The sequence below is a fragment of the Auxenochlorella protothecoides genome (genome assembly GCF_000733215.1).
Source record: "Auxenochlorella protothecoides strain 0710 unplaced genomic scaffold scaffold13, whole genome shotgun sequence".
NCBI lineage: Eukaryota > Viridiplantae > Chlorophyta > Trebouxiophyceae > Chlorellales > Chlorellaceae > Auxenochlorella > Auxenochlorella protothecoides.
The window spans coordinates 208723-222131 of NW_011934200.1; the positions used below are offsets into that span (position 1 = coordinate 208723).

A 13409-nucleotide genomic window follows, 5' to 3' on the forward strand; every position below is an offset into this window, starting at 1 on the left:
TCGGGCCTCGACGCGTCAAGATCTCCGTGCCACCCCGCGGGCGCGCCCAGTTTCGTATTTTGGATCGTGCTGGGCGTGACGCGGTCCGGCCACCAGATGTGAAGGGGGACGCCTGCCCTCACCTGCCAGCGCTGATTTGACACTACAACCTTCCAAACACCACACACCAGTTGTCCTTGTCATAAAAGGCATCCAGGAGCTGCGCGCCCGGCACCTGCCTCACCAGCCCCTCCAGCTCCCCCGGGCGGAAGAGGTGGTAGTAGCGCTGGAAGCACACTGTGCTCTTCTTGCCGTCCAGCACCGCACTGGGCCGGGCAGCGGCGGCCGCCGCCTCGGCCCGGTGCATGGGGACGTGCCAGGGCACCAGGTAGTCGTTTGCCTCCGACTCCGACCCGGGCAGGGGCGCCCATTTCTCCAGCTTCCGGGCCATGCCCTCCTGCTCCGTCGCCCACACGGTCACCAGGGCGCGGCCGCCTGCGAGGGGAACAGACAGTGAGGACCGATGGCCTTCCAGGAGTTGCACTGGGAACCTGCAGTACCAAAGTCTCTAGTCATCCAACCAACGCGCCACACCCGCGCGCCCATACTAGTGAGGAAAACCTTCAGATGCTGGGCAGGGGTGGTCCTGCACCCTGCGCCTCAATCTAGCCTCCAAGATCTGCAATCCACCCCTCCCCTCCAAGCCCTCAGCGCTCACCCAGGCACAGCGTGCTCAGCAGCTGGTGGAGCAGGGCCAGCCGTCGGGCGACGGTGCTCATGTGATGGAGCACTGCGATACACAGGACGCCATCCATGCAGGCAGGGCGCAGGGGGAGCGCCAGGGCGTCCGCGGCCGCGACGTCAGCGCGTAAAGAGCCCTGGAGCCCGCGCATGGGACCTCCAGAGACGCGCTGGGATGCCACTCCCGCCAGACCTTTTGAAAATTATTGGGGGGAATAGGGGGAACTGTGAGCAGAGTGCTTGTGCGGGATTGTTGGATGGGGTGGGGGGGAGGAGAAATTCTCAGCATGGAGGGTCATGTGTCCATGTTCAAAAGAGACGGCTCACCCTCTCTGAGTACCGATCTATACAACATGAGAAACAGTAGCACTGGCCGGAAACAAGCCCCAGCAGTCCACGCATATACGCCCACCTGTGCTCCTGTCGGTGCCCAGGACAAAAATGTCGCTTCGGAGGCCAAAATACTTGCCGTTGCCGCATCCCACGTCGGCCACCAAGGCGCCGGGGGGCAAGGCCATCACAAATTCGCGCACTTTGGGCCACACTGCAAATCTATTATTTAGAAGGGGTATTTGAAAGGGGGGGAGGGGAACGTGTCTTTGGAATCCATGCTCCTAGGAGGATGGGGGATAAGGCCGCATTATGAAGGACGCTCGGCTCGGCTTCTCCTGTGTGCAGCGCAGCAATCCCCCCCCTTCTTTCCCCAGTGGCCCCCTTTCCAGACAATGCCGACATGCTCCCCTGCTATCCCCCTGTCTGCATCCCCTCACTCCCACCTTGTGGCGCTGAAGTGGGGTGCTATCGCGTTGTACACGCCGTTCACGTGGTCGTCCTCCAGCGTGCTCCCAGCCCCAGCCCCGCACTGTGCACGCTGAGCTGCCATTCTGGTGGGGGGGGGGAGGAGAAATTCTCAGCATGGATGGTCATGTGTCCATGTTCAAAAGAGACGGCTCATCCTCTCTGAGTACCGATCTATACAACATGAGAAACAGTAGCACTGGCCGGAACAAGCCCCAGCAGTCCACGCATATACGCCCACCTGTGCTCCTGTCAGTGCCCAGGACAAAAATGTCGCTTCGGAGGCCAAAATACTTGCCGTTGCCGCATCCCACGTCGGCCACCAAGGCGCCGGGGGGCAAGGCCATCACAAATTCGCGCACTTTGGGCCACACTGCAAATCTATTATTTAGAAGGGGTATTTGAAAGGGGGGGAGGGGAATGTGTCTTTGGAATCCATGCTCCTAGGAGGATGGGGGATAAGGCCGCATTATGAAGGACGCTCGGCTCGGCTTCTCCTGTGTGCAGCGCAGCAATCCCCCCCCTTCTTTCCCCAGTGGCCCCCTTTCCAGACAATGCCGACATGCTCCCCTGCTATCCCCCTGTCTGCATCCCCTCACTCCCACCTTGTGGCGCTGAAGTGGGGTGCTATCGCGTTGTACACGCCGTTCACGTGGTCGTCCTCCAGCGTGCTCCCAGCCCCAGCCCCGCACTGTGCACGCTGAGCTGCCATTCTGGTGGGGGGGATGCCTGCGCCCTGGCTATCGCACTGGTCGGGGAACGGGCAGCTGCAGGGGTCGCCCTCCTGCCGGACCTGCAGGGGTGGTAGTGTGCAGGGTGTAGGAGGGGCTGCAGAAGGGAGGGGTTTACCAGGTCAGCCAGGCAAGGGTTCTCTGGCAGGGCTACCTGTCCTCGCCTCCAGTCCATCAGGAGCATGCAGCCTTCGCACATCAATGCATGCACGACAGGCTCACTCAAGGGACAGTGCGACAAGGAGAGCAAGGACCGGCGGGGTGCACGTCGAGCCGCCGCCCCCCGGCACAGACACACCCACCTGACGGAATGTGAAGGACACACGGCGCTCGGCACGCAGCACCACCTCCCCTCCCACCATGTCGGATTTTCGGTGAGGAATGTAGTGCTGCCTGCGATGGCAATCGGAAGAGGACCCGGGAGCACTCCTCAGAAAGAATGTCGTGGAGTGCTGCGCATAGATGTGCACAAACCCCGTCTTGCCTTCGCTCCTCCCATCCACATCAATTCCTGGAGCTGGTTACCAAAACCACCACACACCCTGCGCACCAGGCATGCCGCGCCTCGCCTTGCAGGACCAGCAGGGACCGTGGGGGCAGAGCCAGCGCCACGTCAGCACGGCCTTCCTTCCGGAACACCATGACGCAAGGGCCGGCCAAGGAAAGGGAGAGCAGGGTGTCCCCAAATGCGGAGTGGGTGTCCACGTGGGGCGACAGGCCCACGCCAGCAACATACTCGTTCACCGTCACCTGATCCAGCGCCTGTTGCGCATGTGGGGGACAGGGGGAGGGGTGTGGGCGATGGGTGCACTGGATTTGCCCGTACGAGCACCTTGTGCCACTGCACTGGCCAATTCTGCTTGGTAATTCATCATAGCAGAGGCCCCACACTACGTAGGATTATATTTGCGGTCTGCACCTGCGAGCCGGGTATCCGCGGGGCTAAGCGCAACGCCACAAAGTCATGGAGGGCGGGTGGCAGCGGCGCCTGCGCAGCGCCCACCTCCACGTGCCGTGTCTGTTGTGTATGCGGGGGATGGAGAAGATGCATTGCACAAGGGCTTGAAAGAAATAATTTCAAGTCAACCTGTCGATTCCGTGCGTTCCACTCACATCGCACTGCAACAGGCCCCACCTCCACTCACAGCATACTCAAATCGCATGCCATGGTGCTGCACCCGCCTCTTGGCCAGGTACTCCCAGGGCTGGGCATCCACGAGGGCCAGCAGCTCGACTTCCTCCTGGGTACTGACGAATTCCAAGATGAGGTCCAGTCCTGGAATGCCAGCCTGGGAGGCCGACATCAAAGCATCTAGATGGGATGGCGCAGATCCCTGCACAGGATGACGCATTTGTGTTGTGAGAAAGGGGTGTTGATGTCCAAGATGTACTCCTGGTGAGCATGCATGAGCAAGCATGGTGAGAGTAGATGCCTGTGTGGAAAGTCTGCAGCATGGCCCTCAGGCAAGGACAGGTCCCACCCGCTTACCCACAGTGCAGATTCGCAAGCAACGCACCTTTTTCATCCTCTTTGTCTCAGCAAACTTCACGCCCAATGTCCTACCATTGTACTCTTGGCCATGCAAGGCTACAAGAGCAGCATTGGCCGTCTCAGGGTCAGGGAATGTGGCGTATATGTGGGCCTGTCCTGTCTCTGAAGGAGCCACGCGGACGCAATGGAGTGGAGCAAGAAGCTGAGCGTATACCCTCTCAGGATCACAGCCCAGGCCCGGCCCACACCCACTCAGGCGCAGGTGGCGGGTGGGCTCCTTGTGTTGCGGCCTGCAGAAGATTTCATGGCGCTCTCCATCTGGTGGGTCGCGCATGGTGCTGTATACATTCGGGTTTTGCCAAGGATTTAAGTTTTTAAGGAGAGTAAATGTGGCATGGGAGCTTCATCGTTGTTAGTGCTCTGAATACTGCATGCGATACACGGCCGCACAGAAACGCGCGCGGAGAGTCATTGCTGTTCCGGGGCGGACTGGAGCGCTGAAGCCACAAATCAGTAGTCGAGCCTGAAGTGGTTATTCATTCGAAAGGGGTGATCACATACTATACTTGAACAGCAAAAGCAGCACACGCAGAGTCCTCCTACAGATCTTCGAATCTGCAGCATGGCAGCAAATCCTCCGCTGGTGGAATCTCCCCAGGGTCTCGTGCCGGCCCCATACGCCAGCGAGTGGATCGGTTTGGCGCGATCAGGCGTGGACATACGTATAGATGGCCATCCCCAGGGCCCGGACCGCTGGGATCGGCGGGGCACCATCTTCATCACCAACCTGCGCATGGTCTTCGTGGCCGAGGTTCCGGATGCTGCCACGGGGCTGGTGGCCTACGACCTGCCCCTGTCCTACATCACCCAACACTCCTTCCATCAGCCGATCCTGGGATGCAATAACCTGAAAGGTGGGCTTGGCTGTGGCCGGGAGGTTGAGAGGTGGGGGCTGGATGTGCTGCTGTGGCAACATGGGAAGGGAGCTGAGACTGCGCTGCCTGCAAGAACTTTCCCCCAGTGTGTTTGTCATCCCTCACTTCCATCACCTTATTCAGTCTGCAATGGTTTCCCAGCTGAGAATCTAAGCCGACACCGTAGGTCAATGCTGGACGGTGGAGCAGGGTCCCGGGCAAGGGACCCCCATCCGGTGGACTATTTACTTCAAGAAGGGGGGCGTGGGCACCTTCCTCCCCCTCTTCCACTCCTACGTGCGGGCCTACGCCCAGCAGCGCCGAGGATCCGAGCCACCCGCGCCCGCGCCGGCCGACGTTGCCAGCGCGCCGCACGAGGAGACCTCCGAGCCAACCCCGCCGACCTTCCTCCGCACAGCACTGGTGGACCCCAATGACCCCACCCGCGTGTTCCTCACTCAGCCCGTGGAGGAGTCTGATCGTATCAAGGAACCCCCTAAGTTCTCCCTCATCTGATGCAGTGGCTCCCTTGTTCAGGGGCATTCTTTCATAAACATTTCAGTTGTAATACAGGGCAGGGCATGCGGGGAACGTGCGTCGCGGGACGACGCACGCTGTACACTGCACGTCACTGTGCGCCCCTAGCCTTGTGCAAGGGGCAGCAAAAGGGAGGGTATCCTGAAGTGATAGAGCTGGAACGTGGCGAACCAGGTGGGCGGCAGCAGCTACTGGCCCCATCATTCCGCCCGTTCCACCGGCCCTCACACGCGCTGCTGGGCGGGGGCCTCATGCGCCAGGCCTCCGTAGGCCAGCCCGCCGCCGGGCTGCTCCACCACCGCGCCCTTGCGCGGCACGGCGTCAAAGGCCTGTGCGATCTCCGGGTGGCTCACACTCTGCGCGTCGCGGTCCAGCGCCCAGCAGACGAAGGCCGCGTCCAGCACCGCCAGCAGCACGCCGCCCAGGAAGTTGAGGAGGAAGAGCGAAGCCAGGCCCACCATGCCACCCAGCACCGCGGCATTCAGGCCGGGGGAGGCCTCCACCCCCGCCGCTGCACCGCGGTGGGCCAGGTAGTAGACACCGCCAGAGGCGAAGCCCCAGCCCACCGCCATGCTGAAGGCCGCCAGCTGAATGACCATGGGCGTAAACCAGATGGTGGAGGCAAAGGCGTCCAGCAGGTTGCGTGCCAGGAGGTCGGTGACGCGTCGCCCCGCGGCAAAGAAAGCGTCGCCGGTGATGGCCATGAACACCGTGGCAAACTGCATCGCAAAGTGGGAAGAGGGGGGAAATGAATTATGGGGATGGAGGATGGTTGGAAGCGGATGTTGTATACATGCAGTGAACATCCATTACGCACCATTGCTGCAAGGTCAGCGGTAGGACCTCATCACACATGATGCACAACAAGCTGTCATGCTCTGGTAGTCTCAACAACCCATCAGGCAACCCCCATTCCTCACACTGCAAAGGCCACCTCCCCCCCACACACAAAGAACCAGTCGGTCATGGTACCTTGGTGAGGTACTCAACGATCCCCGCGAGGCACTGGGCAATGCAGGACATCACCCACGACAGCACATCCTGGTTTTCCTGGGCATTCCTGGAGGTGGGCAGGGAGAAGGACATGTTGTTGGTCTGATAGCTGGCTGTCATCACATGGTCGAATAAACCTACATGCGGAGAGCACACTCAAACCACAATCCAAACATAATCAGTGCCAACCCTCCAATCCGCTTGGTGCTAGAGTACATTTGCTTGCCAATGCATGCCTCCAGGTTCCACACTCAATTATTGCCCCCAGCTTCGCAGCACAATATTGATCCTCCACCCCCCTCCACACACACATCAACCAAACCAACCGACACCAACCCCCTCACCTCTCCGCGCTGTTGCGCAGGGCCTCAGTGATGGTGAGCACGAGGGAGGAGAGGGCCAGCGACCCGAAGCTGGGCCCGAAGGCATGGCCCAGCGCGCATCGCGTGGTGCCGCGCGTCGCATGCAGCGCGCCCGGCGGCGCAAAGTACCACTGCGCGACGGTGCCAGAGATGACGTAGACCCGCACCTGGTTGGCCAGGAGCAGGGTCCAGAGCATGGCGAGCGCGCCGAGGGCCGCGGCGGGCTTGACCCAGGGGTCCACCCCCCAGGCGCAGCAGAGCACGGGGTCGCCGGCCTCGTCCAGGCACGCACCGCCGGCGGCCGCCAGGTCGCGCCCCGGATTGGGCACCACGTCGCCGTTCATGAAGGACAGCACGAGGGCGGCGGCCAGGGGCGTGGCGGTGGCCACGCTGGCCACGCCCAGCAGCACCGAGGTGGTGATGAGGTGGGGGTTGGCGGCCAGGCCGTGGGCTGACACGCCCAGCAGACGGGAGGCCAGCCCGATCTCGGCGCGCCAGAGGTAGAAGGCCAGGCCGGACAGCGCGGCCAGACCCAGGGGCAGGAGCGAGGCGCGGCCCTGGCCGGAGCCGAGCATGCCAGCGCCCACCGCCAGCGGGGCGGCCACCTGGATGAGCACCGTGGCCCGGGTCATGGTCTCCGGCAGGTGCTGGAAGAGGCGCAGGAAGGCGGCGCCCAGGAGCAGGGACAACGCGACGCCGGCGCCCAGCCAGCCCGCGGCCTGGGACATGAACTCGCCGGCGTCAAAGGCGGGGAGGTCGCCCTGGCCCGCCTCCCGCAGGCGGCGCCCGCCATGCAGGGGGCAGTTCTCGGGATCGGACAGGTAGTCCTGGTTGATCAGGGCAAAGTCAGGGTTCCTGTGAGCAGAGGAGGAGGTGAGGAAGGGGGGCTTGTGAGTGAGGGCCAGGAGCAGAGGTATGATATCAATTTATGGGGCGTGTGAGGGGGAAATTTGGGGTCAGTGCATCTCCCTGCCTTCGTGTACATATGAGGGAGGTGATCACTGGTAATGCGGAGTGGGTTCTGAAGTTCCTGCGCTGAGAAGTTCCACGGCCTGATATTGGGAACTCCCCTTTACCCAGCCAGACAGTGAGCTTCCGAGCAAGTGCACGGGGGCCAAGCACAGCCGTGAGACCCGATCCGGCATCGAAAGAGTGTCTCGAGACTACACACACGCATCCCACCTGTTCACATAGCCGTAGATGCCGGCGACCACGACGGCAGCGTAGGCCAGGCCAAAGGCCACGCCCCAGCCAGCGTCCTTGCGGCTGCGAGTGAACTGGTAGGGACCGGCAGAGGCGACGAGGGTCTCACCCTCCCTCTGAAGCTCCTCCAGACCCATGGTCTCGGTTCTCGCCGACGGTGCAGCCGAAGATAGATGGGAGGCCAGCACCCCGAATATGCCGGGTGCGAGGATTCGCCGATGCAGGTCCTAGGTATGTTCCGTTGTTGTGTCGTCTAGCTGTGCCTATCAATGAGCCTTGATTAAATTTTCGGCTGGTGTAGGCCTCGAGCTTGGGCTCGAGGCGTGCCTACTTCGCGAAGCTCTCGGGGAGAAACGCGCCTTTGGCGCGTTCGGATTGGATCGTTCTGCTTCCCGCCACCAGTGGACCGGGACAACGATATCTGTGTGGGTTGGGCAGGACACAGCACTGCGCGTTGGATCCACCCACTGGGTGACATGACGCAATAATTAAGACGTCAAATCACGGCTGCTACATCGCTTGCACACCAGTGAGACAATGCTCGCGCGAGGCTGTCACTGGGGTGGAGGGGGAGCGAGGCAACTCCGTACACAGGCTCCCAGCTCGCAGTTTTTCAGGCCAGCAGGTCATCGCAGGCCACCCAGGTCACACTCGACATGCATAAAGGCAGCTAGCCCCTCTGGTACAGTTTCAGCCCTGCATGGTGAATTGCTGCTGGGGGCATGATTTGGGTGCTGGTGGGCCTGGCCGCCAACAGCTGACATTCATGGGCCCCCCACCTTTGCCAGGCGCGGAGCCGCTCATGGTCAGGGCGGCTCGTGGAGAGGAGCTGGAGCGTCCTCCATGCTGGTGAGGAGGGACTAAGGAGGTTGCAGGGAATGTTGGTCCTGCGGCGACGGCCATGTGCAGGCCATGCCTCCTCCTCCTCCTCCACGGGCATTGGTGTGCCTGGCTCCATCGCCCCTCCCACCCCTCCCCAAACTCACCTGCAGGATGATGCGACAAGCGGGCCGGTACCAGAAGGCCTACCGCGACCTGGCCCTGCAGTACCCCTCCTTCCGCCAGCGGTCGGAGAACACCGACCTCATCGTGGATATCAGCCTGCAGCCATGGCACTCCTTCCGCCCCGACGGCGTCATCATTTTCAGGTGCGCTTCCCTGCAGGGCTGTGCAGCGTGCGCAGCGCAGCGCAGCGCTTTCGGCAACGCGGGAGAGCCTTGCGGCGCTGTCCCTCATGCAGCTCCTGCCCCGCCGGCTGCCTTCCCCCCCCACCCCCCCCTACATGGGGCCCGCCACAGCTCCCCTGACCCCTCGCTTCCCAACCCACGTTCCTCCTTTCCTCCTTCATCGCAGTGACATCCTCACCCCGCTGCCCGCTCTGGGCATTCCCTTTGAGATCGACGACATCAAGGGCCCGCTCATCGCCAACCCTGTGCGGAGCCAGGAGCAGGTGGACGCCCTGCGGTCGTTGGACACAGATGCCGTGCACTTTGTGGGCGAGTCCCTGCGTGCACTTCGCGCGGAGGTGGCGCCCGAGGCCGCGGTGCTCGGGTTCGTGGGCTGCCCCTGGACCCTGGCCACGTACATTGTGGAGGGCGCCAGCTCCTCCACCTACACCACCATCAAGTCGATGTGCTACACCGGTGGGTGTGGGGCGGTGGGGTTGGATAGCTTGATCCACTGGCTTGGTAACCTAAAATGCCCATGCACTTGACTCATTCCCCTCGCCCCCCACCCTCCAATCCCTCCCTGCAGCGCCGCGCCTGCTGAACTCGCTGCTGAGCCACCTGGCAGACCAGATCGCCGAGTACGCCATCTACCAGGCCTCCTCAGGCGCAGACTGCATCATGCTCTTCGACTCCTGGGGAGGCCAGCTCCCCCCCAAGGCACGTTGGGTGTGGGGGTTGGGCGATCCGCTGGCTTGCAGGGGCTGCATGCTCGATGCCGGCAGCCTCGTCCAATGCAAGGGCCTCCCACCCCTCCTTCCTCTGGTCCGAACGCACTCCCAACAACCCTCTGCACTCTCAACCCAGGAGTGGGATGTGTGGAGCGCCCCCTACATCCGGCGCCTGGTGTCCAAGTTCAAGGCCGTGCACCCCCTGGTCCCCGTGACCCTGTATGCCAACGGCTCCGCCGGCCTGCTGGAGCGCCTGCCCTCCACCGGCGTGGACGTGGTGGGCCTGGACTGGACGGTGGACATGGCCGACGCGCGGCGGCGGCTGGGCGCGCACGTGCCCGTGCAGGGCAATGTGGACCCTGCCGTGCTGTTTGGGCCCGCCCGCGCGGTGGAGGCGGCGGTGGACGACTGCCTGGCCAAGGCCGGGGGCTCGGGGCATGTGCTCAACCTGGGCCACGGCGTGCTGGTGGGCACGCCAGAGGAGAACGTGAAGCTCATGTTCGACCTGTCCAAGCGGCCCCTGGCAGGGCGGGGGGGGAGGGGGCAGGGCCTGCCAGCCGCCGCCGCGGGCTCGCTGCGCGGCTGATTGTGTACAGAGCCGGGCGTTCTGGTTCGGTAACATCTCATGCAAGGGAACACCAGGGCGGGATGTGAGTGCAGGAAGTTGCTAGCGGCACACCCGCCCATGGGTCCACGCGTCATTTCTTCCCTTCCCGGCAATCGGGGACGCATCGTACATCGCTTGAAACTGGGAATGGGACAGACACGCCTCGAATTGAGCACGGCACCAAGGATCCAATCTTCATGTGGACAATGGAATGATGTGCGGGTTCTTCAATCCTCAGAGGTCACATCGGGAGCAAGGTCGCTGAGCCCACCGTTCGAGGGTGATCATGCTGGTGGACAAGCTGCCCTGGTGCTCACACGATGGTGAGCGCTGAGGGGAGGGGGTTGATTATTTGGCAAATTTCGATAGCCAGGTCTCGGGATCGAGGGGCCCCATCATGGCTCCGAGCTGTGATCTGATGTTGGGAGTGCCCACCCCGCCCACCTACCCACCCACCCACCCCGCGCAGGCCACCCCATCTTCTCCGTGCACCCCCAGCCGGGCTCCACCCGCTTCGCCACGGCCGGTTCGGACGGCAAAGCCAAGATCTGGAGCTTGGGCTGCGCCCTGGACGCCAAACAGGAGGCTCAGCCGGGGGTGCACAAGCTGCTGGCCACCCTCACAGAGCATAACGGACCCGTTAACGTCGTGCGCTTCAGCCACAACGGCCGCCAGCTGGCCACAGGTAGGCGGGAGAGGGACTGGAATTGTGGGAACGTCAGATAGTGGGGCAGCGGGGTGTTTCGCCTGAGCTGCGCTTGTGTCTGCCAGGTCCTTGGACTTTGAACGCCTGAAATGTCCAACAATCCACGGCTTCCTGCTGCACCCTTACGCCCCCCTCCCATGCACACTCCACTCTTTACCCGTGCATACCTACCACTCCGCCCTCCTGCTCACCCACCCAGGCTCGGACGACCACCTGGCCTGCGTGTTTGAGCTGCGGCCCGGTCCTGGCGTTGGCTCGCTGGGCTCCTCCACCCCCAACATCGAGAACTGGCGGCTGAAGGCCGCGCTGCGGGGCCACGGTAACAACGTGGTGGACGTGGCGTGGAGTCCCGATGACGCCCTGCTGGCCACCGCCAGCCTGGACGGCACGGCCGCTGTCTGGGCGATTGCCAGTGGCCAGCGTGTGGCCCGCCTGGACGCCCACACCAACTTTGTCAAGGGCATCGCCTGGGACCCTGTAGGCTCCTACCTCGCCACCCAGGTGGGTCTGGGAAATGGGTGGGTGGTTTTCTGCGAGCGGCAAGGGTCTGGTATTGCTTTCCTTGCTGTCCAGGAGGCACTGTGCGTTTCCCCCCTGCCTCCTCGGCATGATACTCCTGCCAAAGTTGGGGAAAGGCCTTCGACACCCCCACCGCCCTGCCCCCACTGCATCCCTCTGCAACGTCCAGTCGGATGACAAGTCGGTGATCGTGTGGAGGGTGGAGGACTGGAGCCAGGTGGCTCGGATCGTGTCCCCCTTCTCCATGATGATCTCCTCAACCTTTGCCCTGCGCTGCTCCTGGTCGCCCGACGGCCAGTGGCTGCTGGCCGGCAACTCCTTCCAGGGCGCCACGCACGCTGCGGTCCTGGTGCCGCGCGAGCGCTGGACCCGCCCCAAGGACTACCTGCTCATCAGTGGGCACAGCGGTGCGACGATGGGGGATGCGGAGGGGGGATCGGTTGAGGACGAGGTGGCGGCGAGGGTGCGCGGAGTGAACCCGGGTGCTGCTGGCGGCCCACACCCTCGGGTGGCGCTCACCGATCCCTTGATCCCTGTCGCCCGCCTTCCGCCCACCAGGCGCTGTGGTGTGCGGGGCCTTCAACCCCCGCCTGTTCAGCACCCCCAGCCGGGCCAGCAGAGCCAGCGGCAAGGAGAACGGGGACGCAAACGGCGAGGCCGCAGACGGCAGCGGCGAGGCCGCGGCAGGCGACGGTGCGGCGCACGGCACCAAGGCGGGGCGGGGCGACGATGACCCCGATGCCGACGCCCTCGCCCCTGTCTTTGCCATCGGCAGCCAGGACCGGAGGGCCACAGGTGGGGATGGAGGGGTGTGGGCGCCCTTGGGAGGAGTGCGGGGGGTGGAGCGACGCAGTGAATACTGCCTTGCGTGCCAACTGCATGCGGTGTCCAGCCTCACCCCCCATCACCCTCATTCCCCATGCCTCCTCCCCACCCCTCCCCACTCACAGTGTGGACTGCGGGGGCGGACCGCCCCATCTTCTGCGCCTCTCGCTTCTTCGACGCCCAGGTGCTGGACCTGGCATGGACGTCCTCTGGCTATGGCCTCCTCGCCAGCTCCACCGACGGTGCGGACCCGGAGCAGGAGGGATGCGGTGACTGGCGTGCGGTGCCAGGCCTTGGGATTACACACTGTTGTTCTATGTGGAAGCTGCGTTCCAGGGGATGGCTTGGCCGTGCCGTGGGAACCCTCCCCCCCCATGCTCAATTGCCCCACTAGACATTCTCCAACCTCCCGCTCCCCACAACAAGGGCAGGCACGGTGGCGATCTTCCAGTTCGACTGTGACGAGCTGGGCGCCGCAGCGCCCCCCCTGGCAGTGGATGGCGCGCTCCAGACGCTGTATGGGCGCAGCGGGGCAGGACTGGGCCAGCGCCGGCGCCTGGTGGAAAGCGTGGAGCAGCTGGAGCTGGAGGAGGCGGCAGGTAAAGGACCCGAGGGGGCTACCGTGTCACAGGCGCCAGAGCCCAGCACGACAGCAGCGCCCGTTCCAGCGCCCCCGGTCTCGACGACGACCCCGGCGCAGCCGCCCGCCCCCGCCGACCTGGCCGCCCTGGACGCCAGGCTGGGCGGCGCGGCCGCCAGCTTCGGCTTCAGCCCCAGCCGTGCGCCGCAGGCGGGCACCGCACCCGGCGAGCCTCCCGCCGCCACGCGCATCGACGTCGTGCCGCAGCGCCGGCCGGCGGCCGCGAGGGAGCGCGGCGCCGAGAGCGGGGCCGTGCTGGCCGGCGCGCCGCGGCCCGCACCGCTCGCCGCCCCCGCGCTGCAGCGGGAGCTCCTCCTGCGCGTGGACGTGCCGCCGGGGGTGTTTGCCGGCAAGGCCGGCGACGCTGCCACGGCCCTGGAGCTCCGCATCGTCAACAGGTGTGGGGTCCGAGCGCAGTGGGTGGTGTGTTGGCGAGGGGCGGGGGGGAGGGGCGGGAGGGGCGGG

General features: G+C 64.0%; 5 protein-coding genes across 5 annotated transcripts in view; 3 read left to right on the top strand and 2 right to left on the bottom strand.

The window, feature by feature from the left end:
* Window positions 1–142: 142 nt before the first annotated feature.
* On the bottom strand, window positions 143–3553 carry F751_1394 (Alkylated DNA repair protein alkB-like protein 8; the record flags this gene model as incomplete). The annotated part of the gene is made up of 10 exons (XM_011398713.1): window positions 143–474; window positions 698–913; window positions 1133–1272; window positions 1497–1596; window positions 1760–1899; window positions 2124–2311; window positions 2552–2642; window positions 2800–3011; window positions 3169–3267; window positions 3395–3553. 10 exons carry the CDS (start codon window positions 3551–3553, stop codon window positions 143–145), a joined length of 1677 nt encoding a protein of 558 aa, XP_011397015.1.
* Window positions 3554–4363: 810 nt separating this feature from the next.
* On the top strand, window positions 4364–8414 carry F751_1395 (hypothetical protein; the record flags this gene model as incomplete). Its single annotated transcript, XM_011398714.1, has 2 exons — window positions 4364–4655; window positions 8281–8414. 2 exons carry the CDS (start codon window positions 4364–4366, stop codon window positions 8412–8414), a joined length of 426 nt encoding a protein of 141 aa, XP_011397016.1.
* F751_1396 (CTL-like protein) lies at window positions 5417–7887 on the bottom strand (the record flags this gene model as incomplete). Its single annotated transcript, XM_011398715.1, has 4 exons — window positions 5417–5911; window positions 6165–6252; window positions 6530–7402; window positions 7730–7887. The coding sequence occupies 4 exons, from the start codon at window positions 7885–7887 to the stop codon at window positions 5417–5419; spliced, it is 1614 nt and encodes a 537-aa protein (XP_011397017.1).
* A 102-nt stretch (window positions 8415–8516) lies between the features above and the next one.
* Window positions 8517–10233, top strand: F751_1397 (Uroporphyrinogen decarboxylase 1, chloroplastic; the record flags this gene model as incomplete). The annotated part of the gene is made up of 5 exons (XM_011398716.1): window positions 8517–8599; window positions 8743–8898; window positions 9104–9393; window positions 9506–9645; window positions 9784–10233. The coding sequence occupies 5 exons, from the start codon at window positions 8517–8519 to the stop codon at window positions 10231–10233; spliced, it is 1119 nt and encodes a 372-aa protein (XP_011397018.1).
* A 307-nt stretch (window positions 10234–10540) lies between these two features.
* Window positions 10541–13409, top strand: part of F751_1398 (Protein HIRA) — a gene marked incomplete at both ends in the record, with an annotated part of 5001 nt that continues 2132 nt past the window's right edge. Inside the window, 8 exons of the mRNA XM_011398717.1 lie at window positions 10541–10577; window positions 10724–10939; window positions 11160–11461; window positions 11649–11886; window positions 12038–12274; window positions 12430–12546; window positions 12736–13142; window positions 13248–13409. The exon at window positions 13248–13409 is cut by the window's right edge and continues 1302 nt beyond it. Coding sequence (XP_011397019.1) covers window positions 10541–10577; window positions 10724–10939; window positions 11160–11461; window positions 11649–11886; window positions 12038–12274; window positions 12430–12546; window positions 12736–13142; window positions 13248–13409 — 1716 coding nt within the window. The remainder of the gene's footprint in view (window positions 10578–10723; window positions 10940–11159; window positions 11462–11648; window positions 11887–12037; window positions 12275–12429; window positions 12547–12735; window positions 13143–13247) is intronic.